The 27,412-nt window shown below is 28.9% G+C and overlaps 1 protein-coding gene across 13 annotated transcripts; it reads left to right on the top strand.

Annotated features, from left to right (window-relative positions):
• The first annotated feature begins 736 nt into the window (after positions 1-736).
• LOC139519865 (sperm flagellar protein 1-like) lies at positions 737-27,190 on the top strand. 13 transcript variants are annotated; one of them, XM_071312147.1, is made up of 8 exons: positions 801-1,109; positions 7,395-7,506; positions 9,482-9,624; positions 12,308-12,419; positions 13,874-13,906; positions 16,964-16,996; positions 18,861-18,993; positions 21,967-27,190. In XM_071312147.1, the coding sequence occupies exons 1-8, from the start codon at positions 944-946 to the stop codon at positions 22,093-22,095; spliced, it is 861 nt and encodes a 286-aa protein (XP_071168248.1). In that variant the 5' UTR covers positions 801-943; the 3' UTR covers positions 22,096-27,190. The 13 variants fall into 13 exon arrangements, with proteins under 13 accessions (XP_071168251.1, XP_071168249.1, XP_071168252.1 ...); XM_071312142.1 differs by having other exon boundaries at positions 9,482-9,687; XM_071312141.1 differs by having other exon boundaries at positions 9,482-9,687; positions 21,617-22,243.
• Positions 27,191-27,412: the final 222 nt, after the last annotated feature.

The following is a 27,412-nucleotide window of genomic DNA, read 5'->3' as shown; positions in this document are numbered from 1 at the left end:
ATCATACCTTTTTTCCGTACATTGAGAAACAACAGTTAGACTGCACGTGCTATCCGCGACAATGTTAACAGGTCTTAAAATGATGAATTGAAAAAAAACTATAACGAAAAGCTTAATGATACTATTAATTTCATGATTAAAGCATAAAAATGTAATTATGAGAATTTAATGTCTCACTATACAAATCCTTGGTTTATAATTGTTTTGTGGTTGTAAAAACGTTTTAAATATCAAGAAATGTATTTTGGTCAACACTTTCACACCCCAACAAAATTACAAAAAGCAATGTATCTTTTGTAGTTTTGTAAAAACGATGAACTTTTCCTTAAAAAAAATATTGATCGAACGGATTTTTCCAACGAACACAATACTTGACCACTGATACTCATCCGTTCACGAAAATCCAAGTTGGCGCTCACTACGTATAGTCAGTGGACATAGTTTTACATATAACCCAATAGGGAAAGACTAAGAAAATGATCAGATGACATCTAGCAGTGTACGGATATACATATATTACCAGTGAAAAGTTTATCAAACGATGGAAGTATAATATATTACAATATATATACTTTTAAGGGAAAACATACTAACACTAATCAAACAGGTAATATCCACACTGATCTGTGTCCACACTTGTCTTTCAAAATGATTTATCTTTATAAGCAAAAGAAAGATAACTCTTGTAAATTGAAAAATACGACTGTTACTTCTTAGAACCGGAAATGGAACTTCTGTCAAGTACAACTTCGTAACTAAACGACAACAAACTCCACCGTACCTGGCTATTCTTCACAGGTGATTAAATAACCATGTGCATTCAGGGCATTCAATGAGTTAAAAGGAAATAAGTACGGAAATAAAATATACTGTGTATTGACACTAGTATTGACTTGTAATTCTTATTTCTGTTTGCCTACTTTGCCTAAATGATATTTCAACAATGGACATGGACACTATCACTTTTCGTAAACAGTTAAATGGACTAACCAGAGTAGACATGGAAGAGTACTTTGACGATGTTGAAGTTGAGAATTTATACCATTGGATTGATAGAATTCCACTCTCTAGGCCAAAGAAAAACGTTGTCAAAGATTTCTCTGATGGAGGTGAGAAAATTAAGTAGAAAAACAATACAAAATACAAAAAAGTTTTTAGAATTAGATTTAAAGAATTATATATTTTGCTAGACATTCATTAAGGGTCATTACACACATCTATGAGGGTTTTAGATAACGCATGTTTAATGAGAGTCCGAGCTGGTGCCTAAGATTAGAGATTCATTTAATTTGTGCAATTCCAAAAATAAATGAAAACTGATTTGGAAATTTGATTCAACTTTAAACTACATAAAATTCTAATGTGAGGTCCTTATAACACATTGTAAACAAAGTGGTGCTCTACCTGGGACTATTATACTAATAGTATAGTTGTCCCAGGTTCTTCTAAGCACAAAATATGTTTGACACACACACAAACTTACTGTTAATATAGGATTCTTAATATACACGACATATATATACATTCTGGTTATTTTCATTTTTATCATGTACATGTACTGAAACTTTATTTTAATATGAGGCAGACGTTACCCATTGTTACCTGTGAAAGGGAACGAAGTCTGTATCAATTATTTTTTTCCCCATTCTAACATATTTTAAATAATGTTAAAAAACAGGGAAATATTGTAACGTTTCCGATGTTGGTCCTGTTGTACATACAACCTGTTGTTAGGAATTCTCAAAGTATCACGACAAACAAGACCGGAAGAAAGAAAGAGATTTCTGTGTAAATGTGGGGGATAAAAAAGTCAGAAAAAAAGTGAACGATTTTAAGTTCATAAGTACATTGGAAATTATATATTTTCTTTTTTTTTATTGATTTTTCTACTGTTATCAAACAACATACATTTTATATAACCCATGCCTTCATTTCTAAAGTATTTTTTGCATGCTTCAACCAAGGATTTGTGTTGCTACTTTACAAATCCTTGCTTCAACTTTTAAAAATACACTGTTTCTCCTTAGGCCAAATAAAAAATATGTGTGCTTCCTATTTCCCTTTATACTAACCCCATATTTTAAGTTTAGAAATAGCCTACCTTGACGGTTTTGTTGTTGTTATTTTTTTAAATTAAAATTTCTCTCCCATAGACATGATAATGATAGACATCATGACATGATAGACTGAGTGTAAAAGAAAATTTTAAAATTAAAAAAAATCCATACCTACCCAATTTTTTCCAAAGTATTAAAAATTTCCACCACAAGAAATTATGCAAATTCCATAATTAAAAATAATTCCAAGTTCAAATAATAGCCTGTACATGTACATGTACATCTTACCTAAATTGAGAAAGCAACACTCACTGGTCATCATTAGTCTTGTTTTGATTTAAGAAAATAAAATTAAAATGTTCAAATTTGAAATCCTATGTTTTAAGAGATAAAAAAAAGTGCACATACTTGTACTTTCTGTATGATTATGATAAACAGTATAAGAACAAGTTTAAATACTATTTTGACAAACATTTATCTCAAGTACAGTCATAAACACTAATGTTTGAATGACAGAGAAAAAATTGTAATTCTGAAAAATAGAAGTTATCAAATGGAGTTGCTAAAAAATCTTTAATCTACAAAGTACATGTATCAATGTTTGATGACTTTATAATCACCAGAATAAGAAAAATAAACAACAGTTGACAAATATTTACAGAAAAATAATGATTCTAAGGATATGTCAAATGAAAACCTCACTTCCCATTTTAAACATTTGTTAAAAACATGGTGTGAAGTCTGGTGCTCATTTGAGACAGTACACAGTTTTCTTCTTCAGTAGTGACAACCATTATGTTCCCTCCTGATAATCATGATTGATTATGATGATTGACCAACTCAATTAATAAATGTACTTTGTATATATATATAGGCAATGGTCAAATTTTTGTTTTGTGACATACATTGTATACAATACATACTGTACAAAATACTACATGTAATAACTAGAAAAACTAAAAGTTTATAATCTGAAGTCCAGAAGTGTCCATAATAAGGCCTGTAAAAATTAAACAATGTAGACTGAAACCAAACATTAAGAAACAGGATGAAATGTATTTTGAATTGAATGATTATACATGTACACAACAAGTATGTTTCTAAGGATCAACACTCAATTTGACAATAAAATTTAAATAAATTTGATTGTGAATAATTCTTAAGTTACAAGGATTTTTAGTATTATTACTTTTATGAATGGAAAAAATGCATTTACAAATGTACTTGTCATTTCCCGAGTAATATGTATTTGTATATTTTGTTGACATGAATGTTCAATCAAAATAAATAACATGTACATTGTGTTTCAACTATAAGAATAGCAGGTCTTATTTTCCAAAAGAGGATTAATTTTATTAAATTTATTGTTATAGAGGATTGACATATTTGCTGATAAAAATTGTTAGGTATTAACTGTTGATTGGTATTCGATTGATATCTTACTTAGCTATTTTAAATGTATTGGTTCTCATTGAACCATGTTGAATTGGGTTTTATTTTACTGACAGTCCATAAAAGAAACTATTAAATCCCCAAAGTTTAAAAACTTTGAAGAAAAAAATTAAATTACAGGTATTTATGTGCTAAGAAACTCAGAATTACAACTTAAATTGCAAATCAATAGTCTTAAAGTAGAAATGTATACATTTCGTACATTTAAACTATTTATTATGTGTATCTTGTTTAAATAAAATATCTTAATTATCAGTCCTAGGTTGTAAGGTATTGTTTGGAAAGTCATTTTTTGAGCTTATAATCAATGATTAAATATAATATACAGGATTTTTCTTTGTGTTATTATTGTAACTGTTAAGCCCAGCACAAGCTAAACTGGATTGAAAGTTAATGTTACAATGTGCTGGAAAAGATATAACGGAGACAGAGGGATATGCATAGTTTGAAATTGTTAATGTAATCTATGTTTAGAGTGGATTTGTAAAATGTCTATGCCGTTTTCATATAATTTACATTTGTACAGGTATATTATTTGTTTGTACATTTGTAAGTGTATTATCCTACCAAAAATGTATTCCATATCATGAATTTAATACACCCAATGCAATTTTTGCGTCACATGTAATGTATTTGACCCGTCCGTCTGTCCATCTGTCCTGTTTTTGTCATTGCAACTCCTCCACACAACAGAATTCCATGAAACTTAATAGATAATAAGGATATTACTATGTAGATGTGCATATCAACAGGAAATTATGATTCAATTTTTTTTCTAGTAGTTATGTCCCTTTGCAATTATGTTGGGACGTGGGATGGGGTATGTGAGGGCGTTCACAAAGGTTCTTAATTTTTTTTATTTGTATTTTTTGCTGAATAAGAAAATCACAAAGAAGTCCTTTCATGTACAATAATGTATGTAAATTCATGTACATGCATTGATATGACATTGTATGATAAACACTTTCTCTATATGCATATACCAATTATTAGTTTAGTTTTTTTTGTAAATGAACCTTGAGTTCTCGATTGAATAATACAACTTAACTTTTTCAATACCAATTCATATAGTTTGCATTATAACACTAAATTAGTTTATTTTTTTGCTTTAACGTTTACACCATAAAACATATTTTCTACTACAAATAAATCAAATACAAAGTACAAAAGTGATTGAACAAGGTGTAAATTTCTGTACTACCACATCATGTATCCCAGGCAACATCTTACAGCATAAATAAGTCAAATTATTTTTCATAAAAGCTAAGATACATTCATGACATTTGTAAATAAATTTTCATAAATTAAAACATGTAATAATTATTTGCATTGATAATTAAGGTAGATGGGAGTCTCAAACATTTGTAAATAAATTTTCATAAATTAAAACATGTAATAATTATTTGCATTGATAATTAAGGTAGATGGGAGTCTCAAACATTTGTAAATAAATTTTCATAAATTAAAACATGTAATAATTATTTGTATTGATAATTAAGGTAGATGGGAGTCTCAAACATTTGTAAATAAATTTTCATAAATTAAAACATGTAATAATTATTTGTATTGATAATTAAGGTAGATGGCAGTCTCAAACATTTGTAAATAAATTTTCATAGATTAAAACATGTAATAATTATATGTATTGATAATTAAGGTAGATGGGAGTCTCAAAAGTAAATAAATTTTCATAGATTAAAACAAGGATTTGTATACTTGATTAAAACATGTACAAATTATTTGTATTGATAATTAAGGTAGATGGGGTCTCAAATAAATCAAGCTTTATCTCCTTTTTATGTTAATTACACCATAGAGGATTATGTTTTTGAAAAGCTAGACTTTGTTTTTACATCCTTTGATGCTTATTTTTTCCCAATTAACAGTTTATAAAAGATAAACAAATAACAGGCTATTATTTCCACTTGGAATTATTTTTAATTAGGGAATTTGCATAATTTCTTGTGCTTGAATTTTTAATAAATTTGATATAAAAAAGAAGATTTGGAATGATTACCAATGAGACAACTATCCATAAAAGACCAAAATGACACAGACATTAACAACTAGAGGTCACCGTACGGCCTTCAACAATGAACAAAGCCCATACCGCATAGTCAGCTATAAAAGGCCCCGAAAGACAATGTAAAACAATTCAAACGAGAAAACTAACAGCCTTATTTATGTAAAAAAATGAACGAAAAACAAATATGTAACACCTGTTTATTCTGTATTGAAATGTTTTGAGCTGTGCATTATACTTTCCATACAATGTTTTTTGTATAGATAGTATTTTGTGTCCCACAGTAATTCTATTGGAAATGTGTACTCTTCTTTATTATAGGTAGTACGTGTTGTGTGCGTCACAGAACACTATAATAAAGAATAAATATGGAATTTATTAAAAATTTCAAGCACAAGAAATTATGCAAATTCCATAATTAAAAATAATTCAAAGTTGAAATAATAGCTTGTTAAATATACTTCAAACAGGTTTATATATAGAAAAAAAGATCTGGTATGATTGCCAGTGAGACAACTCTTCACAAGAGACCAAACCCCAATTCAATTGGTTTTAAAATTCTTTAAAATCAAACCTGAAGTGACTTCACAATATTTGTAAAAAAATAGGCAGTTTGTAAGGAGTAATATTAAAAATGTAGCAAACAAAATATTGCATGGTAACAATGACTTTTGATTTCTTCTTAAAAAATTCTAAGACTTAAATTTCATTTATTAAAATAAGTACAAGTTGGTGTAATTTTCTAGACAGTAGCTATATTTAAAGTGATTGGTGAAATGGAAGGTCTTATTTCAGTGATACAATCACAGACAATTTTTTAAACGTTTAGTGTCTTAGAAACTAATCCAAAACAAGAGTTAAATTATCTTTTCTCTTTTATCTGTAATGTCAACAATTACACTGTCTCAGTGGTTTAAACACATTTTAAATTTATTAAATCATACATTTAGGTAGTTTCTGTAGTGTCAGTTTAGGTTTTTTAAATGTTGAAATCCTTTATATAAATAAGATACTTTTCAACCGACCTTAGGAAAGTTAAAAATAACAGGATATACACGGTTTTGTTAAGTGTTTCATTGCAAGGAAACTTTATTTGTGATCAATGATCATGAACAGCTCAAATTTGTTAAAGATTTCATCATTGTTTACTTAGTTACGGAAAAACAAAAAATTAAGTGAAGTTGAAGTTTACTGCATAAAAAATCACATCGTTTCATTTTACATTTTAAAGTTTGAGTACTTTTTACAGTAAATCTAATATTAATGTCCCAGGTGCTATGTAACCTAAGTTGGTTTTTGGTTGCACTCTAGAGTGTCTTTTAGTGTTATTGTCATAGTATTCAGCTTTCAAAGTTAAAGGCTTTCAGTGTAACTGATTAAATATAAATTAATGTTTTTCCATAAATTATTGAAAATACTTTCTGCATGACTCTTTAGTTTCTTTAAGTTCTTGTGGAAATGATGGCGGCTGATGGCCTTATGATTTTGATATAGGTCACTTTTTAACCTTCAACTAAGAGCCAAATCCATACTGTATTTAGTCAGATTTGCATTGCTCTGGCCTGACAAAATGTAAAACAATCAAATAAAAAACACCAAAACAAAACCATAAACAACCATAAACCAAAAAAACAAATATGTTTAACAGTAACCAACAACAACCACTAAAACCGGCTCCTGTCTTGGGACAGGCACATAAAGGATGTGTTTTGGTTTTAATGTCTGATTTCATTCAATTTATTTTTAGTTTGCTTTTGTTTAATTATTTGTCATTTCCTTCATGTAGTATCAACACCGACAGGAAGCATCTTGGTCATTCTTTTTTCTATTCTGTCTAAAAACTTTTATTACTTATATTTCAGTGCTAGTAGCAGAAATTGTTGCGCATTATCTTCCTAAATGGGTAGAGCTTCACAATTATACACCAGCTGCAGCAACAAAGCAAAAAATGGAGAACTGGTATTTATTAAATAGGTAGGACTTTTTTATTGAGGATGTTGAGTGATGACAAAATACCTGTATCTACATTTACATGTATCATTAAAAAAATATGGGATTGATGTTTTTTTTGGGGGCTTTGTGGTTTCATTTTATCCATAGACATTTATTCAGAATTTAGATGTGTCAATTTATAATAAAAATCATTACTTTCAAAATTTATGCATGTCTAAGAGAGATTTAAATATGTTTCAAAGAAATAAGTGTACACCAGGCAATATCCCTTTAATACTTGGAAATGATACAGACCTGGAAAAGGAATATAAGTAATACTTAAAATAGGATATATATAAGATAATATTATATAAATAACACAAAGCTGAGAGGGTGATAGAGCAGATTGTAACCCCAAGAAAACATTGTCAACCATGGCGAAGCCAATCTGAAGCTGCTCTATCACCCTCTCAGCTATGTGTTATTTAATTTATTATACTGAATGTCCTATCATTATTGTCTTTTATACAGATGAATTTTATTTTAAAGTATTTTCTATGACATCATGTACATATATAGCAGCCTTACACTGATTTTAGAAAAATCAAAAGCGAAGCAAGATGTTTTTTTTTTTTTTTTAATTTGACAGTTAAAAAATACAATCTGAGCCAAAACGTAGAACTTAAGTATTGTCTTTCATAGCTTGATGTAAATTCAATTCATTGTCCTGTAAATTATTGACTTTTGATTGGTCTGGACGAGAGGGTGACATTCAAAAAAATGTTCACCTGCTCAGCCATGTGATAGAGTAAATTAACACCCTTGTTTTAGCCAATCGAAATATGGCATTTTAAAAGGAAGTATAATAAAAACCTTATAAATATATATATCACACAGTGTGTGTCTATGTGATCACATGCACATCTGATATAAATAGTTTGTGCCTCTTGCATTAGCACAACATTTAACCTTATGTCATATCAGCAAACAAAAGGTCAAAACCATACAAATCTTTTCTTGTCATTCATTTGAAGAAAAAATTTAACATTATGTCCTCCTTTGTAGATTTTTATACTTCATTGAATTATTATAATTTAAAAAAAAGTTAAACATTTTAATGTCTAATCAAATAACTCTAAATATTATTTAGTTCTATGGATTCATTATTATTCGTTGGATACCGATTTTCGTGGATTTCGTAGGTATAGTTGAAAACGAATAACACATTTCTAAAGACTTGTATGGAGACTTTATGATGCAAAACCACGAAATTAAATGTCCACGAACACTCAAGTTTTCCTTCATCCACGAAAATTGGCACCCACAAAAAAAAATGAATCTACAGTATTTATTTCCATGAGGCTCTTATTGCCCCCCCCCCCCCCCCCCTCTTTCCTTGAATATAATTATCTCCTGAGAAATGTTAACTACAGAAATTCCTTTTTTATCAACATATATAGGACTGGTAATGCCCTGAAAGGGTCAACTCAATTTACTACATATATATTGTATATGAAAAAAAAACTACTGTTAAAAATCAACAGAAAAAGATATGCAAGTGATGCATGAAATGAAAACACTGAGTTTTACATTTTTTTTAACATTGACTTAATACATTGTACATCAATATTTCAGATTATATTAAACTTGGGAATTTGTTCCCTGTTTCACTTATCCCAATTAACTTTTTTCAACTGATACATTGATTTATACATTTTGAACATTTTTGTAAAAGTTCAACTTCAAACACATAATATTATATACATGTACCTGTTTAATTATTGCTTCAAGTATGATTGAAAGTGGATGACAGCAACCAAACAACACTTAAACCAGCAAAGAGGTAAAAAAAAAAGAGAAAAGAAGATGGAATGTGACATCAAGATGTGAAATGATACAAAATGCATTACTTCAAAGATAACTTAAAAAGAGTTGTTACTTGAATTAGAAATAAGGTTAAGCATAAAATATGAATTTAGAAAAATATGATGTAAAAAGATTTTGTTTTATCTTTTAGACGAGTACTACGAAAATTAGATTTAGACTTGTCAGATGATGTAATAAGGGCACTGGCTAATACCACAAATCCAAAACCTAGGGTAATAGAAAAGGTTTTGATGTTACTACGTATGCAGCTTGACAAGATGATGGAAAAACAAGGTAGGAGTCGGCGGGAAATTGATCTAGCCATGTCCATAGACAAAGATTATATCAAAGATTCAAGTAAGTTTGGAATTTCTTTGAAGTGAATGTGTCTGCTGTGACTTAATAATGGATTTCACTCTGAACTCAACTTTTGCTGTGTGTTGATGCCTTGGTAAGAGGTTCTTTTTCACATTTAGGGAATAAACCTGAATTTTTATTTCAATTTTTTTTTTAATTTAATAAACTACATATATGCCTCAAACAAGTCAAATGTTAGATTATTTCAGATAAATGCCAATCGTAATTTTTCCCCCAAAATTTCTAGTATATATAACAATTTTCAAATTAATCTTTATAAACTCAATACTAATTGACTTAAAATTATGATTAGCTACTACCCTCATCTTAAATTCACAAAATGATAAAAATAAATGATTTGAATGAAAAGAATAACCAATGTTACTATTGGAGCTTAGTTGTGATTCCATCATTTTTTTTTTTTTTTTATGCCATGAACCTTATCATATTTGAAAATAAGATGAGATACAAGTCTGAATTATTAAGTTAAGATGAGATGCAAGTCTGAATTAAGTTAAGATGAGATACAAGTCTGAATTAAGTTGAGAGTTTACATAACGTTGTAAGGTCAAATAAAGGTCAATATTATAAGAATACCAGTGCAAGTGAAACCTAATTTTATCAACAGAACTTTTACATTTTTAACTGGATTTCCGAAGTAAATAGTTTAAATGGTTGTTGCAGCACATATGACAGAAATAAAAATTGCTTAGTATTCCTTTTTTCCCCCAAATAAGATTACATTGTACCTTGTTTCAGGCAATTCCTAAATGTGTTAAAGTTATGAATAGTTCTTGCTTTGTGATATTAGCATGTTGTCAATGTTTCGTTTCTCTAGGATATATGTTACTTAATTTATATTTTCTGCCAAGTAATCTATTATTTATATCATTCTGCACAAGTTATAACAACTTTGCGTAAAAAAAAACGAATTTAATCTCTAAAAAATATCATGTCTTCAGCTATTTGTTTGGTAGAGACAAATATAGTTATAATGAAGTTATAAGATATTTAAACATTAATGAAAAGTTTCATATTTTAATTTATTGATTTGCTGAAAGAGAGAATATTATGATCACAAATGTCAATATTTAATATGTTTCATTGTTAGAGGTAAATTATATTTTTGAATTCCTGAAAGGCTGTAGTCATAGCATTAATGAGTGCTTAGTTGTTTAAAAATCCAAATAACTTTCTTTTTCAATACTCAATAAAAAAAATATAGATTGTTTTTTTGGGTTGCTATTCATTAAGATTGGTTGTAAAAAAAAATGTTTATGCAAATTTGGTGTTCATGATTAAAATATAAAATGATAAAAATTTACTCCATTTAAGAAGTCAGAGTAAATGGCATGACTCAAACATTACCATGACTAAATGGATTATTAAGTATTTAGCTGGTACCCCTGTGAGACCACTTTATTTAAAATGAAAGTGTTAGGAAGTAATATACACACAGATATAATTCTGACACATTAGATGTGGTGGATTTGACTCTTACTGCACAGCATGGATCAACCTGTAACCTCACATTGACTACACCTTCTAACATTTACTGTTAATGTCTATATATAGCTGTAATACTTTTATTCTATATTATATAATAATTATGACAATTTTAAAAGAACCATGCATAGATTTCATTATCAAAGTTTCATTACTTAAAAGTATTTTACCTTCATAGTGAAATTTGATATCAAATATTTGACCTTTGTCTGACAGGTATATGATTTATGAAGGTTTTCCAGTAAACTGTTTTGGGATTTATGCAAGATTTAAAAGCTTCATTGTTTTTCCCTCAAGATACTAATCTGAACGATACACATTTTCCAGGGTATAAGTTAAGAATAATTGTATCCAAAATATGATTTGAAGAATAACAACTTTATCGTTAAGAAATTTGAACAAGTAATTATTTATATATATAAGTAAATTATATTGAATGTTTTAAATCTCAGTACCTCTCTATGTCAAAATATTTATATGTAACAGCTTTTCATAAAACTATTTATGATTTAATTGCTTTAAAATTGCCTTTAACTGAATTGCTCTGCAAGTCAGGTCAATTGGAATATAAAGTAGTGTGTGTAACTATATAAAATTTAACTATAATTATTAAAAGATTCGAGTTGTTTGTTGAACTTGAATAACTCTTACTTACATAGATTTCACTCTTATCCTTAAATTACCTATTGGTGACCTTCTGCTGTTGTTTGTTCTATGGTCGGGTTGTTGTCTCTTTGACACATTCCCCATTTCCATTCTCAATTTTATGTGGTAAATTATATTAGTTTTAATTTGCTTTCATGCAACTCTATATTGCAAAATTGTCTAATATTAAGACTGAACACAAATGTGTCCACTTCAATTTTTAGCCAAAACCATCTAGAAATTAGCAGTTTTAATTAATAATGCTTTTTCTTGTAATGCATGTGTATAACATGTATTATCAAAAGCAGCCTACAAAAGTATAATTCTTTCCAATTAATAGATTAAATTTACATTTAATAAATTTGTAAAAATGCTTACTTTTGGACCAAAAGGGGTCTTATTTGGCCTACTCCTTTACTTGAATTTTTTATTATATTAAGCTAATCAGTCTATTTTAACTTTTTAACAGAAGCATTAGTTCCTGTTACATCAAAATCTACAGGGAGACATTCTCCAGAAAAACTATCATCACCAAGAAAATATCAACGAGGAGAAATTCCACACAGTCACCCAGACAGATCGTAAGTTTGATTTTTAGTTTTTTGTTATATTTTTTCGTGGGATATTCAGGAACCCCTTTATCCCATTTATCTCCCTGTTTATGCCTTGGAATCACAACTCCCTCTAATTGGCTGTATGGATATTGATGTACTTGATAGCTCAATAGAATGACTAGACACTTTGATTGTGGTCAGTTAAGTTCTGTATTGATATTGATGTTTTTGATAGCTCAATAGAATGACTAGACACTTTGATTGTGGTCAGTTAAGTTCTGTATTGATATTGATGTTTTTGATAGCTCAATAGAATGACTAGATACTTTGCTTGTGGTCAGTTAAGTTCTGTTCAGTCTATTTTCAGAGTTTTTAGTACTAGCTGTGTTATTTTAAAATAATGTAATTTTGGATATAACACGTCTTCTGATTGGCTGACAGTGTTTTGTTAATCAGCTCATAGACGGGGAGAAACCTGCTTAATTTCTGAGAAAAAAGTGCAAGAATATACATATATTAATTGTTTCTTTATCAGCATGCAGAATACACAATATTAATAATGCCACTTTTAAAAAGAAGAAAAACAAATATATTTTTAGTTGTAATAGAATTGATATTCTTTACTCTATATTGGCATACAGTAAAGTTTGAATAGTATATATGCTGCCTATACTGTGAATGTTGTTTCCAATCTGTAAATTTTATGTTTGTGCCTGAAGTAAACCTTAAACATTGTTTCACAAAAAAATGGAGATAAAATCTATTAACAGCCATCAGACTTAATATAGATATTATAAGTAGCTTCTTATATGTACATGATGTATCATATTCATATTTTGTATATTTGAAATACAATACATGTCACTTTTGGTTCAGTCATATCCTTTGAGTCCTAATAAGTCAGTTGTTTACTTACAAGTTTATTAAGTCAGTTATTTTACTGTAGACATTAAATTCTAGAATACTATCAAACTTTAAGTCTAGAATACTACATGTATCAAACTTTAAGTCTAGAATACTTTTAAGCTTTAAGTCTAGAATACTACATGTACATGTATCAAACTTTAAGTCTAGAATACTACATAAAAACTTTAAGTCTAGAATACTATCAAATTTTAAGTCTAGAATACTATCAAGTTTTAAGTCTAGAATACTATCAAGTTTTAAGTCTAGAATACTACATGTTTCAATCTTTAAGTCTAGAATACTACATGTATCAAACTTTAAGTCTAGAATACTATCAAATTTTAAGTCTAGAATACTATCAAGTTTTAAGTCTAGAATACTATCAAGTTTTAAGTCTAGAATACTACATGTTTCAATCTTTAAGTCTAGAATACTACATGTATCAAACTTTAAGTCTAGAATACTACAGACTAAGTCTACATGTATCAAACTTTAAGATAAGATCATGACTAAAGTTGGTATAGTTTACTTGAAAATAGTTAGTTTATATTAAACTTCATGGTGATATTTTTCAGTTTATTTACTGCCAGCTTTAACGATTTTGATGGGTATATAGTTTTGTTTATTTGTGATACAATGGAAAGGGTGTCTGTTAAATACTACACTTGTTCAATGGTGAAAGATAATAAACAAGAACATGATTATTTGTGAGAGTGATTAAATGGATTATTAATGCTTTATTAACAATTCAAAATAAGGTCTGTCTTGTAAAAGATTTCTATATAAACAGTATACAAGAAAGTGCTTCTCGAATGACATAATTTAGAACAATTTGTGTTACTTAATCTGTATTGGAGAGATATGCTTAATATAACAATTTAAGATGAAGTAAGTTTTATAAGGGATAGCCCTGTGAAATATATACGTATAAGTGTTACTTGGACCTCAAATTCTTAACAAATTTTTTTTCTTCACTTTCTTGTTATTTAAAAGATTTGGAATAATGTTAAAGATTAATTAACAGTTAAAAAATACAAGTAAAAGCGTTATACTTTTATTTTAATGCTAGCAATATATCATTTATGTATACATTCTCTAACTTTAGTTTGCTTCAACCAAATGTTATGAAATGTATACAAAATACAAAACCCAGATCAAGTTTAGATTTTGGTGGCGTCACTATAACCGTTCTAGAATAAAATCCCTTTACAAACGGAAAAATTGCTAATCCGTCTCCATTCTTTTACTTTAGTTTGCCTCAACCAAATGTTATGAAATGTATACAAAATGCTTTTGACCACAGAACCCAGATCAAGTTTAAATTTTGGTGGCGTCACTATAACCATTCTAGAGTAATATCCCTTTACAAACCGAAAAATTGGTAATCCGTATCCATTCTTTTACTTTAGTTTGCCTCATCCAAATGTTATGAAACTGATACTCATTGCTTATAACCACTCAATACAGATCAAATTTTGTGAAATTGGGTGGTGTCATTTTTACCATTCTTGAGTTATGCCCCTTTATAAACTTAAAACTTGCTGAATTTATGATTTCATTTTCTTTCTTTAGTTTGCCTCAACCAAGTGTTATGAAACTTGTACACAGTGCTTATAACCACAAAATACAGATCAAGTTTATTTTTGGTCAGGTGTCACTTTTACCATTCTAGAGTTGTGCCTGTTTCCCTATTGAAAAATTGCTGAATTTTTCTTTTCTCTTCTTTGAGACTTGAGTTAACCTCAACCAAATGTTCTGAGACTTATACACAATACTTATTACCATAAAACTCAGATCAAGTTCAAATTTTGGTAGTATCACTTTCACCATTCTTCAGTTATGCTCCTTGATAACTTTATAAGATATGCTAGCCAGGGCATCATCTGTGTCCCCTGGACACATTCCCCATTTATACTTGTTTTACATTTTCTTAATAACTGGTCTTTACAAGATATATTTTCAGTTTCAATCACTGCCCACGTTTAAAATATATGTTAAGTTTGAATCTATCTTGCTGTATAGCTTACTTTAACTCTATAAATGTTTGTTTCTATGAAAATATGAATAACGAACAAGAGGATGTCTCTGGTACACATAAAAATCAGCAACCCAGCAACACAAGTTAACAGGACAACACTTGAATACACTTTCTTAATGTATATTAATCACAGCATTGCAAACTATTTTATGAAATAACAGTGGCAAAGTTCAGAATCATGCAAAAGCAAAGTCTTCCTAAATATTTATCGCATCATAAGTTGAAATTCATAATACTTTCTAGTTTTTTAATAAAATTGATCCGTCACTAAATATGCCATGTTGACATTAGCTGACCAAATCAATGGAAATGCTTCAATTTCTGTCTGATTAACAGCCTGTCAATTTTTTTTCTAATTTTATGGTGTATTTATTATTGATAAATCATTAAGTGTAGTTTAAACTATCAATAAGTTGGCCATTGTACCAGTTTTGGATTAACTATATTTACAAATGATAAGAACCTGGGGTTTTATCATCATGTGTTTAAAGATTAAAACAGCATGACACAATTGTATGTTACTATATAATTTATTAATAGTTTTATAATGTTCTTTTGTGAAGTTTGAGTATTTAATTCTTAACAAAAAGGTGGACTGAACGTAGAATTCACTAGAGTCTATAGATAATTATTATAGAACAATACATTTAAATGCTAATTACGATTAAGTGAAAACAAAAGAGTTGATACCTGGTTAATATATAGTTCTTAAAATATGATCCCTTGACAGTGGCGGATCCAGTGGGATGGTCCTGGGGTTGGAAGCCCCCTTTTTGGGACAATCCATGCAGTTGGACACCCCCCTTTTGTCCTTGGTTGGGAAGGCCCCCTTTTGGTGACTGGTGAATAGAAATGTGGTCACGTTGGTATTCTTCTTACATGCATTATAAAGCTCTTTCTAAAGTGGGGGACCTGTTTAGCTGTGGGGGGGGGGGGGTATACAACTATACAACCACTTATGATCAGAATGGGGATGCTAAATCTGATGCCTTGTGTAAAGAGAGTGCCACTCTTTGCAAGTTAAAAACCCTTGCAACAACTCTTTGAATGGTCTGAAGGTGAATGGCAAAATTTCTGTCCCTTTCCAATATACAATAATTTTCCACGGGCAGTTCAACTTTATTCTGAACAGCCTCTATAACAAGACCTACCAATTTTATTCATTGTCAGTTTGTTGTTATCCTCAACATGCATGAAATATTTGCCACTGGATTTTAAGCAACTAAAAAAATAATAAATCATTAGATATGTGTTTCAATAAATGATATAAATGGTACTTTTATCAGAAAATTAAAGCACTGACAATCTTTAAAAAAAAGTTATGTGATTTTTTTTAAGACATTTTACCCAACATTCTATGGTCAATGTTTTAATTTTCAAAACAGATAATTAATACCTTGGAATATGTATGATTAAGCATGGATGTAATGGAATGAATGAAATAAATTAGTCTCACTTTGCCAACTTTAAAGAGGTATTGAGAATGGAAAAATATGAATTGAAATTTATTACGGCATTTATTATAATAAGTTCAATAATTAATGTCAGCCACTCCATAATGAAATTATATATCAAAGAAAAAATCTAAAAAAACATGCTATTACAATAAGCTATTGTGTTATTGTAGAGCTTATCCAAGACCAAAAAATCCTTATTATTGGTAAGAAGTAGCGTCAGTTGCTTTAGAGCTAATTGCTACATTAATATTTTAACCTGCAGTCAAGATTTTGCTGTATAAAGATACTAAGTTATAATTTATCAGATATTTTCATACCTCAGTACTTAAATCAAAATAGAAATTTAACATATGCTTTAAAATAATTTAGTTATGCAGTTTTATGCCATTTATCAGTATAAATTGTAACAAAATGTTCTTTGACGGACTTGTTGCATGTTAAGAAATTTCATATAACTTTTTTGTTGATGTGTTATGCATTTCACCTAAGGAGCAAAATATAGACATGATAGAAGTGAAGTTAACATTTAATGCATTTCTCGCATAATGAAAGTTCCAATTCAATATAGATATTAAATTCTGCATCTAATTAATGATATACAGTTGTATATGACTAATTTCTTTACAATCTACTAAAATAAATTCATACATTTATTGTAATAATTAAAATTATATTCAATTTGGTTCAAATATCAAAAGTGTTTTAACCCTGTCAAAATATTAGTGAAGGCTTGTTAGTGATAGTATGTGAACATTTGATACTTTTGATTGCACTTTTGAATATGGGCTAGATATATAGATTTTGTTATTGAGTTACTGTTACATCATAAACTATTTACGTGGAAATTTTGCCCTCAACAGTCCATTTGCCAATTACCGATATGATTCTGTTATTACACACATTTTAAACGAATGACTTCCCTTTGTCAATTGTAGGCTGGTTCTATACCGGACAAAATTGGCTTTTGCCAATGCAAAGCATGACGAATTGAAAGTGATGTATCGGCGGTTTAACTAATTTTTCTTAAAAAATAATTTTTGATGTCAAAAGTATTTAGCTTACAGTAACAACAAATTATTGTAATGAAAAGATTTGAAAACCTTGAAGATTACTCACATTAAACACTGGTAAATTTGTTCTTTCCGTTAGCTCTCCATTGTAAATAAAAATTAATAATCCTCATAAGGGAGACAACTAGAAAAGGGATCTCTAATAACAGGGTCAATTACAGGAATTGGCAAATAGACTATTGTGTTTTGCTCTAAGAATGTTTTATCAGATTTTTAAGACAAAATCAAGATTTGTTCTGAATGCAGATGTAGTAGTTAAATTTATTATGACTAAGTTTATGATTTCATAAAAATTTGATCACATTCAATTTTTAATTTTCAACCTTGAGGTCTATAAATTAAGTTCAAATTCAACATGTCAGTTTTGGTTTCAACTCCAGGATGGTTTTTTTTTTAATAATCTTTGATAAAACAAAATATTTTTAACACTTTTATGGTTTATGCTGTAACACAAAATGTTTGAAGAAGGTATATAGGAAGAATAGTTGATATACAGAAATATTAGATTTTATTTCTTATTGTACAATGTGTTCAGTCAATTTATAAAAACCCAGCAAATATTGTTGCAGCTGAGATTTCTTCCTCTTGATAACATCTAGGTGATAATAAAATCTGAATTATGAAATAGTATCCAGAATTGTGTGACCATATATATATTGTGCATGTGTCTTGATATTTTTAAAAGCGATATACATTATGTATTTACAGAAACAAGTGCTTTTATAGGAATATTTACACTTTTTTTCTAATATGCAATTTCTGTATTTCATTTCAGAGAAAAAAGTATTCTTCTTCCGTTAACACCCATATATCACAACCAATGATAATAATCATACCTATAAATAACAATAAAAAGAGTAAAGTGCAATACCACACGACAGAGACGAGGGCCAAAAGAAAACATGTCTTCAGAAGAACATTCTTAAAAAAGATGACAGTATATGTATTCATCTTGCTAGCTTATTTACAGTGTTACAGATTTTTATTTTTGTTACAGGACATATCTAGGAGATGGAAAACAGCCTATGTATGAACCAAAACTATTTATAGTACCATCATCAGAAAATGTATCCAGAAGTTTACTTGAAGAAAAGGAAATGGAAAGTCTGGCTAAAACTGAAACAATTAAAGTATGCTTACCATTTATGAAATTTCTTAAATTTGTGCATTAACGAACCGAGAGGCTAATTTATTCCAATTTTTCAAGGGACAAGTTTTGTCAAAGTTTAAATTTTATCTCAATTTTGAAAAACATTATTTGACCTCCAAATTTAGAATTTTGTAAATTTTAATCTTTAATATTTATTTTGATCTTCAAATTGCATTATTCCAAGAAATAAGGTATTTTTTTGAAAGATTTTTTTTTTAATTTAAATTCTTTTAAAATTTTTATACGACCGCCAGAAAAATTCCTATAGTGGTATCATGTCGTTTTTGTCAGTGTCATCTGAATACACTTAGTTTCCGGACAATAACTTTACTTTAAGGGAATGGATCTCTATGAAATTTAAACACATGGTTTGAAACAACAAAAGGAAGGTTGGGATTGTTTTTGGGGGTTATGGTTCCAACAGTTTAGGAACAAGGGGCCCAAAAGGGGTCAAAATATTTTTTTTCTAGTTTCCAGACAATAATTTGTGTGTTAGTCTATAGATCTTTCTGAAATTGTACCACAAGGTTCCATTCCAAAAAAGAAAGGTTGGGATTGATTTTGTGGGTTATGGCCAAAACTGTTTAGGAATTAGGGGCCAAAAACAATACTTTTCTTATACTTTGTATAAATTGCTTATTTCTTGACCAATTTTGAATTCTTGGGGTTCTTCAATATGCTGAATCTAACCCTGTATTACGTTTTTGGAATTTGGTCCCTTTTTTTTTAAATTGGTCCACATGAGGTCCAAAGGGTCCAAACTTAAACTTGGTTTGATTTCATCAAAAAATGAATTATTGAGGTTCTTTGATATTCTGAATCTAACCATGTATTTAGATTTTTGATTATGGGCCCAGTTTTCAAGTTGGTCAAAATTGGGGTCCAAAATTTAACTTTGTTTGATTTCAACAAAAATTGAATGTAAATTAAACCCTTTACATTCAATTTTTGTTGAAATCAAACAAATACATGGTTAGATTTAGATATCAAAGAACCATCTTTGATATCTTAATCTAACCATGTATTTCGATTTTTGTTTTAAAGGGCCCTGCTATCAAATTGGTCCACATTGAGGTCAAAACGAAGGGTCCAAAATCAAACTTTGTTTGATTTGATCAAAAATTGAATTCTTCGGATTCTTTGATATGCTGAATCATTCCATAGCCATTTTTTTTAGATTTTGGATATTGGACCATAATAGGTAAATTTAAAATTTTTAAGTTCATTAGACCACATTTATTCTATGCTATTTCAACTATTTAACCACAATCAAAATTCAGAGCTGTATCAAGCTTGAATGTTGTGTCCAGGGTTCGACCTCTGCGGTCATATAATGCTGGTGCCTGTGGAGCATCTGGTTTTATCTGTAATTTAATTCAGGGACTGTCCATACTTCTATACTTAGTATAGAAAGTCCCTTTAGTATAGAAAGTCCCTGGTTGATTAAAGCCACAAAAAAGGTAAGGATTATTTACAACCTACCAAAGAAAGATAACTCTGATTGGTTGAAAAGTAGACATTCCTAGATCTTCTTCAGAGAGAAACATTTGTATTCTTCTAGTCTCTTTTTACATCTGACAGAAGGCATGCATGTGTTTTATAATTTTCTGATCCTGAAAAAGTCCAGATCAAACTGTTGAAGGCTAAAATATAAAATATTTGTGAGCAAGTTAAGGGGCATATTAAGTTGTTTTGGGGAGTTACAACTATGTAATGTTATACAAGTAAAATTATTACTAAAAAAAAATTGGTTAAGTTAAAAAAAATTGTTCTTTCAGAGATTTTTTTATTTCGACAGAGATTCTGTCAAAATCAAAAAATCATATTCTGTGTATAGGGATTTTTTTTTTGCAAGGGTAATTTTTACTGATTTTGGAATTGTTAATGTATCAAATTATTCAATGAATGAAAAGTTTGTACAAATTAACAATATCCATTGGAACGGCAGACTTGAACTTAACCCCTGTTAAAATGTCAAGTCACAAAATTTTCAACAAATGAAAATATCCAGGTTCACTGACAGTAACCAACAGCTATAATTGTGATTGTTCTCTGTGCAGCTTGTTGGGGGGGGGGGGGGGGTATAGAAATACTGGGTGTTGTCCCAGGACTATCACCTCTTTCACATGTTCAATTTTTGCCTGGATTTTTATCTAACTTATATCAGAGGTTTGTATCTTGCTATGTCTTTGACAAGTTCAAAAATAAGTGCTGATTAAGTTCTTTTAAAAAAGTTATGCTCCTTAACGAAATATAAATTAAATGAAAAATTTAATTGTTAGCTTTCTCACATGTACAATTCTTGCCAGATTTTTATCAAACATATATCAGAGGTTAATACCAGCAATGTCTCAGATAAATTCGAAAATCAGTGTCTATCAAGATTTTGTTGAAAGTCTTTTGCCCTTTGGAAATATGAATTATATTAAAATTTGCATTGTTAATGCTTTCAAGCCTACATTTCACTCAGATATTTATAAAGTTTTTAAAAACAAAATAATTTTTGGGAGTTATTCCCTTGGACCGATAAAATATATGCAACACAGGGGACATTCTTTTATATTTTTTAAGACTGATTTTCAATTGTTTAAATTTATTTGCAGATAATGAATTCAAAAATAAAGAGATTAGAACAACTGCTTCACTTTAAGGATATTAGAGTAGAGGACTTACAATCACAACTCTCACAAGTGCAAGGAATGTATTATGTGACAAATAAAAGATACCGATAAATAGCTTTAGCGTAGAATCATAAATAACTGATGTACTTTAAGAATTTCAAGGAATCTGCAGGGATAGTGTGAATCGATTACTAAATGGACACAGATACATGACCATAACAAGGAATATAGTTTAACCCAAACTTGATCCCAAAAATCCCGGAATAGGGAAACAGTTGTATACTGGTTATTGTTATTTAGAATGATTTTCAATTGTTTATATTTATTTGCAGATACTGAATTCAAAAATAAAGAGATTAGAACAACTACTTCACTTAAAAGAGATCAGAATAGAGGACTTACAATCACAACTCTCACAAGTGCAAGGAATGTATTATGTGACAACTAAAAGATATAGATAAATTACTAACGTGTAGATAACTGATGGTTTTTTTTCGAAATTATAAGTAAGCTTCAGGAATAACATGAATCTATTTGTTATATCTAGATGTACTAGATGTACCTTACCTTTACCAAATATAACCAATCCTAGACCTCATTATATCACCTTTTTTACCATCTGCTACCTAAATGAAATATCTGTAAAGATAATAAGTTTTTGTATTTTTGGTCGATTTTATTGGTTAGATCATTTGGTTTTTTTAAGGTCTTAATACCAAATTGAAAATTGTGATTAAATATGAAAAATAGGAACTGTTGGTCATGTATTATTTCGTTTAAATTTAAAATTGTACATATTGAAATGTTTAGTACTTAAAAATATATGTAGAAAGCAACTGTTGTCTTTGTTTTGTTTTTGAAATTATACTAGTTTTCCTTTTTATAGCCAAATAATAATTTTTTATATTGATTTATTAAGTTTATGTTTTATCAAAATATTGTGTTAATTTAGATGTGAAGATATGATGTCCAGTTTTTACACGACCGCAAAAATTAAAAAAAATTTGGTCGTATATTGGTATCACGTTGTTGTCTTTTGCCTCGTTAGCGTCGTCCGAAGACAGATGATTTCCAGATAATAACTTTAGTATAAGCAAATAAAAAATCAATAAAATTTTAACACAAGGTTTATAACCACTAAAGGACGGTTGGGATTGATTTTGGGGGTTTTGGTCCCAACTGTTTAGGAATTAGGGGCCAAAAGGGTCCAAAATTAAACTTTGTTTGATTTCATCAAAAATTGAATTATTGGGGCTTTTCTGATATGCAGAATCTTACCGTGAATTAAGATTCTTAATTTTTGGTTCTGTTTTCAAATTGGTCTACATTAAGGTCCAAAGGGTCTGATATTAAACTTAGTTTGATTTTAACAAAAATTGAATTCTTGGGGTTCTTTGATATGCTGAATCTGAACATGTACTTAGATTATTGATTATGGACCCAGTTTTCAAGTTGGTCCAAATCAGGGTCCAAAATTAAACTTTGTTTGATTTCAACAAAAATTGAATATATAGGTTTTTTTTGGTATGCTAAATCTAACCATATGTATTTAGCTTTTTCATATTTGGGCCCTGTTATCAAATTGGTCCATATTGAGGTCTAAAGGGTCCAAAATTAAATGTTGTGTTCATACTTGCCCCAACGGTCGTATAAAGCTGCACCCTGTGGAGCATCTGGTTTTGTTTGGATTTATTGTTAGTTCTGATACATATTTTTCAGTAATTGCATATTTTTTTGTTTAACATTTCAAGATTTGTTTCCCTCATATAAGATGTGAATACTAAGTATTTTTTTATGAAATGTGAAGCATCTGTATATAAATATTCATTTTAAATATCTTTGATCTGTGTTCACTTGGCTAAACGATTAAATTTTTCGTAGTTTAAGCCTGCATAAGTTTAATTAAAAATTTCTTTTTGATAATTTGTATAGATAGTTTCTCAAATATTTCTCCTTTTATTTCAAGTAGTCATATTGAATGATTTGGGAGTGAAATGATATCAGTAAAAGGTTTGTGCCAAATGTTTAAAAGTCTTAACACTGTAACAAAAAATTGAAGGTACCAAAAAATGGAGGAAATAAAGAAAATTTAAAAATTTAAAAAAGAAATACCTGGACTCAGAAACCACACTTTTTTCTTTTTATAGAACTGAGTTATTTTATTGACATGATAACTTGTTAATGTATATATTTTTGCGATTTCTCATTGTTGAGATCTTGCTGTTATCTTCAAATGATATAACCTGTTCTCATATATGATATGTGCAAGTACCCGTTAGTCAACTTTTAATATTACATTTGGTTGCAATGAATTACCGTGATTCCCAGTGAAATTAAAACTGATAATTTCACCTGTGAAATAAACTCAATTATTTCACTCCTCTGGCGTCATACACATTAGGTGATTTCAAGACATTGTCGATGATATTACATCGAGTAAAATTATGAATCCATAGAAAATGATATAGTTCTTTACATTTTCTACTTTAATCTTATTAAAAAGCCCATTGTCAATGTAAAAATATTCAACTTGTGACTGAACAACACTGATAATTAACTCATGCATCATGAACATTCATGAATTAAGGTGTTGGTTGGACACTCATTGAATATTATTCTATATTTGAATTCTTCAATTAGTTAGTCTATAAATCTTGAAATAAGTGAAATGATACCTACATGTATACCCACTGTGGCTTCAGGGTCATTGATTTTAAGACTTCTGGTATTTTAAAATGGTTCTGAGTGTAGCAAGTAAACATTTATGGGTATATTTTGCAGTTAAATTTTTGAATATTTTTTTCAATTTAATTTCTTTTTCTATTTCAGTTAAATACTTTGAGTATATAAAAATATAAAATTCGGGTTCTTTTCAAATCTACTGAGTCATATTTATCAGAATTAATAAACCTTTGATATGATGTCTACATAAAAATATATTTTCACTTGTATGTACTTGTATTCTTATTACTTATGTGCATACATTTTCTATTAACAAAGTCTATATGGTTATGGGTATTTCAAAACTTAATATATATGTTTTTTAAAGCAATTCTTTTTCACTTCTCTAGTCAATGATTTTAATCAAAATACTTTGTATATTTGATGCTTTTATTGCTGCTGTAAATGTTTTGCTTTCAGCCATATAATTAAAGTAGCCAGTAGTGTTCTAACATAATAGGAGTGCTTCTATCATATTTCACAGTGTATTCAATCTAATTAAAATTAAATCTCCGCACTGGCTCATTTTTTTATGCTTTGTTGCTCTCACTCTGCAACCAAGCATAAAAAAAATGAGCGAGTGCAGAGATTTAATTTAAATTAGATTGCAGTGTATTAGTGTTCTGTTAATTTTTGTTTTTAATATTTTTGTAGAAATAATTACCGGTTGATTTGATAAGTGTAGTAAAAGGTTCATATGATAAATTATTGGAATTCCCAATACAGCATTTATATGGAAATAAATTTGTTTTAATTCATGGTATCATTTTAAGAGGGAGGGTTAAAGGAAATATGTTTTATTTTTATTTTGAATGAAATTTAGTGAGTAGCCTTGCCTCAGATGTGAAAAACAGAATTTAAAAATCAAACACCACTATTGTGTATATATGTTTCTAGAAAATCTTTTATGGGGTTGAGATGGGTTTGAAGAAATAAAAAAATGAAAAATGTATGGCTGATGTGGTTGTTCAAATGACATCTTGTGCCTCATTATATTTTTCTTTTTTTACCAAGAAAATGACTTCTTTAATTGACTAATGATTATTGGTTGTCCGTTTGGTATCTTTTATCTTTTTAAGGGCTATTTGTTATAAATAAGCATATCTGTGATTTATATGGCTATATTATGTTTACTTGGCTGCAGTAAATCCTAAGTAATTTTATATTTTATAGTTTGTTTGCTTTGTATGTATATCTGTCTTGTCTACTGTTGAATAAATTTCTATGCCGAACTAAGCTTTATAGTGTAAACCAAAAAGGTATGAATTTTGTAGTTTTCAGTGTATATAGCTTTAAGGCAAATAACTTGTTAATTTTACTCATATGTATAGTGTTGTTGCAGGCAAAGGGAGGTAATTTTTAAAAGAGTCTGATTTAGTTCCTTTCATCTGACTGTGACTTCATTGTCATGGATCATTTATTATGTTAGTTTGTGTGATACTTGTATTAAAACCTCCATTTTACAAAATTTTTAACATAAATCATTCTAAAGTAAATCAGGTAATACATTCCAGCATCTACACTCTTCTTTTATATTTGATTTGGTGTTTTTGACAAATTCTGCATACTGTGGATTCATTATTATTTTCGTTGGATACCAATTTTCATGGGTTTAGTGGATACAGGTGCACCACTAATTTTTTTTAATATAGGCTCGTATGCAGACCTTGGCAAAACCATAAAAATAAAATATCCTCGAAAATGCAGGGATTCTGAAATGAAAAATCTGAATTTTCCAGTATGGTCTTTAATAGGAAGAATACCAGTAATCATAGGATTTTTTTTTTTTTTTTTATTCCAAATTTTGCACTTTGTATCAGTTATGAGTAAATGTAACAGGTAACAGGAGTTACATCCCTTGAGTTCCATGTGACAGTATAGGTCCAGTATTTTGGTAGAGAATTTCACAATAATTTTTAGAATTTAACTACCATTCTGCACTCTAAGTTTTAATCATGAATTTGATTAAGTCTGCATCATCGGATGTATACCAAAGGGATGTTTTCTGTTTTTTTGGTGGGGTTGTTGTCTCCTTGACACATTCACTGCTTCCATTCTCTTATTCTGTTATAGTCATAATTTGTTTGAGGTTTTAGATTGTTTGCTCAAGCTAATATACTAAAGACTACTTTAGAAAGATTTCTTATTTTTAATTTATTCTTGTGCCAATGTATTGTGTGTGATTTGAACATTAAAGTATTATTTTTACTGCTTTTAATACATGTACATGAAATGGCAAATTCAATAAAATAGTCTTTTTTTTACTTTGTTCTAGAGTGAAAGAACATGTGTAAATTTTTGGCTAAAATTTTGGTTAAATAACCCTTTTGCTAGAAAGAACCTGTGAAAGTTAAGAAAAGATAATACTTTACATATTCAAGATTTGTGTCTCTGTTCTTAAGGATGTATTTGGGTGGAAACAAAAATGATAAATTTAAAGTTGATATTATAAGTCAAAAGATCGTTATTTATCGAGCTCCTATTTGGGTTTCCATCTAAAGAAAAATCTAGAATCTGCTTAAATTTTGGTAAAAGAACTTTTATGTGCTATTGAAGTCTTATATTTATTAAAATAGGTGTTATGGGGCAAAATCTTTACACTGTTTTGTAGGAAAAAAGCAAGGACTCTCAACATCTGATAAAAATTCCTAAACCTGACCTAAGTACATCCTTAAAAACATGTCTTATAAAAAAACTGTGTATGTATAAAATGTTATAGTATTACTTTAGATATATATTTTTTTCTGTTTCAATGTTACTTTATATACATTAATGGTATTATAAATTCTAATTTTACAATCTTTACATCTGTATAATAAATTATGAGACTTTAAATGAGACTTTGTTTATTATTTTATTACTTTTTAAACAACTGGGGACTTGATGTTTTAAAAACCTGAAGTGCATTTATGATTCGTTTGTCAAGTAGCTGAGTAAAATGTCACACTGAAAATGAAAGTTTCCAAATAAACAACATTTAAGAATTATAAAATTGGTTATAACTAAATCCTTCAATTCTATTTTTGTCTCGCCTTGACGGAGTCAAAAAGCGAGACA

The sequence above is a fragment of the Mytilus edulis genome, chromosome 4 (genome assembly GCF_963676685.1).
Source record: "Mytilus edulis chromosome 4, xbMytEdul2.2, whole genome shotgun sequence".
Lineage (NCBI taxonomy): Eukaryota > Metazoa > Mollusca > Bivalvia > Mytilida > Mytilidae > Mytilus > Mytilus edulis.
Note: the sequence above shows the minus strand (reverse complement) of the source record. Positions and strands in the feature narration are given on the sequence as shown.

Bases quoted from the DNA above. Each gene is read 5' to 3' on its own strand.
- LOC139519865 (XM_071312142.1), top strand. From the start codon at position 944: ATGGACATGGACACTATCACTTTTCGTAAACAGTTAAATGGACTAACC. The intron at 13,907-16,963 runs GTATATAGTTTT...GTGTTATTGTAG, and splicing joins AGCTTTAACGATTTTGATGG to AGCTTATCCAAGACCAAAAA. The intron at 18,994-21,966 runs GTATGCTTACCA...ATTTATTTGCAG, and splicing joins CTAAAACTGAAACAATTAAA to ATACTGAATTCAAAAATAAA.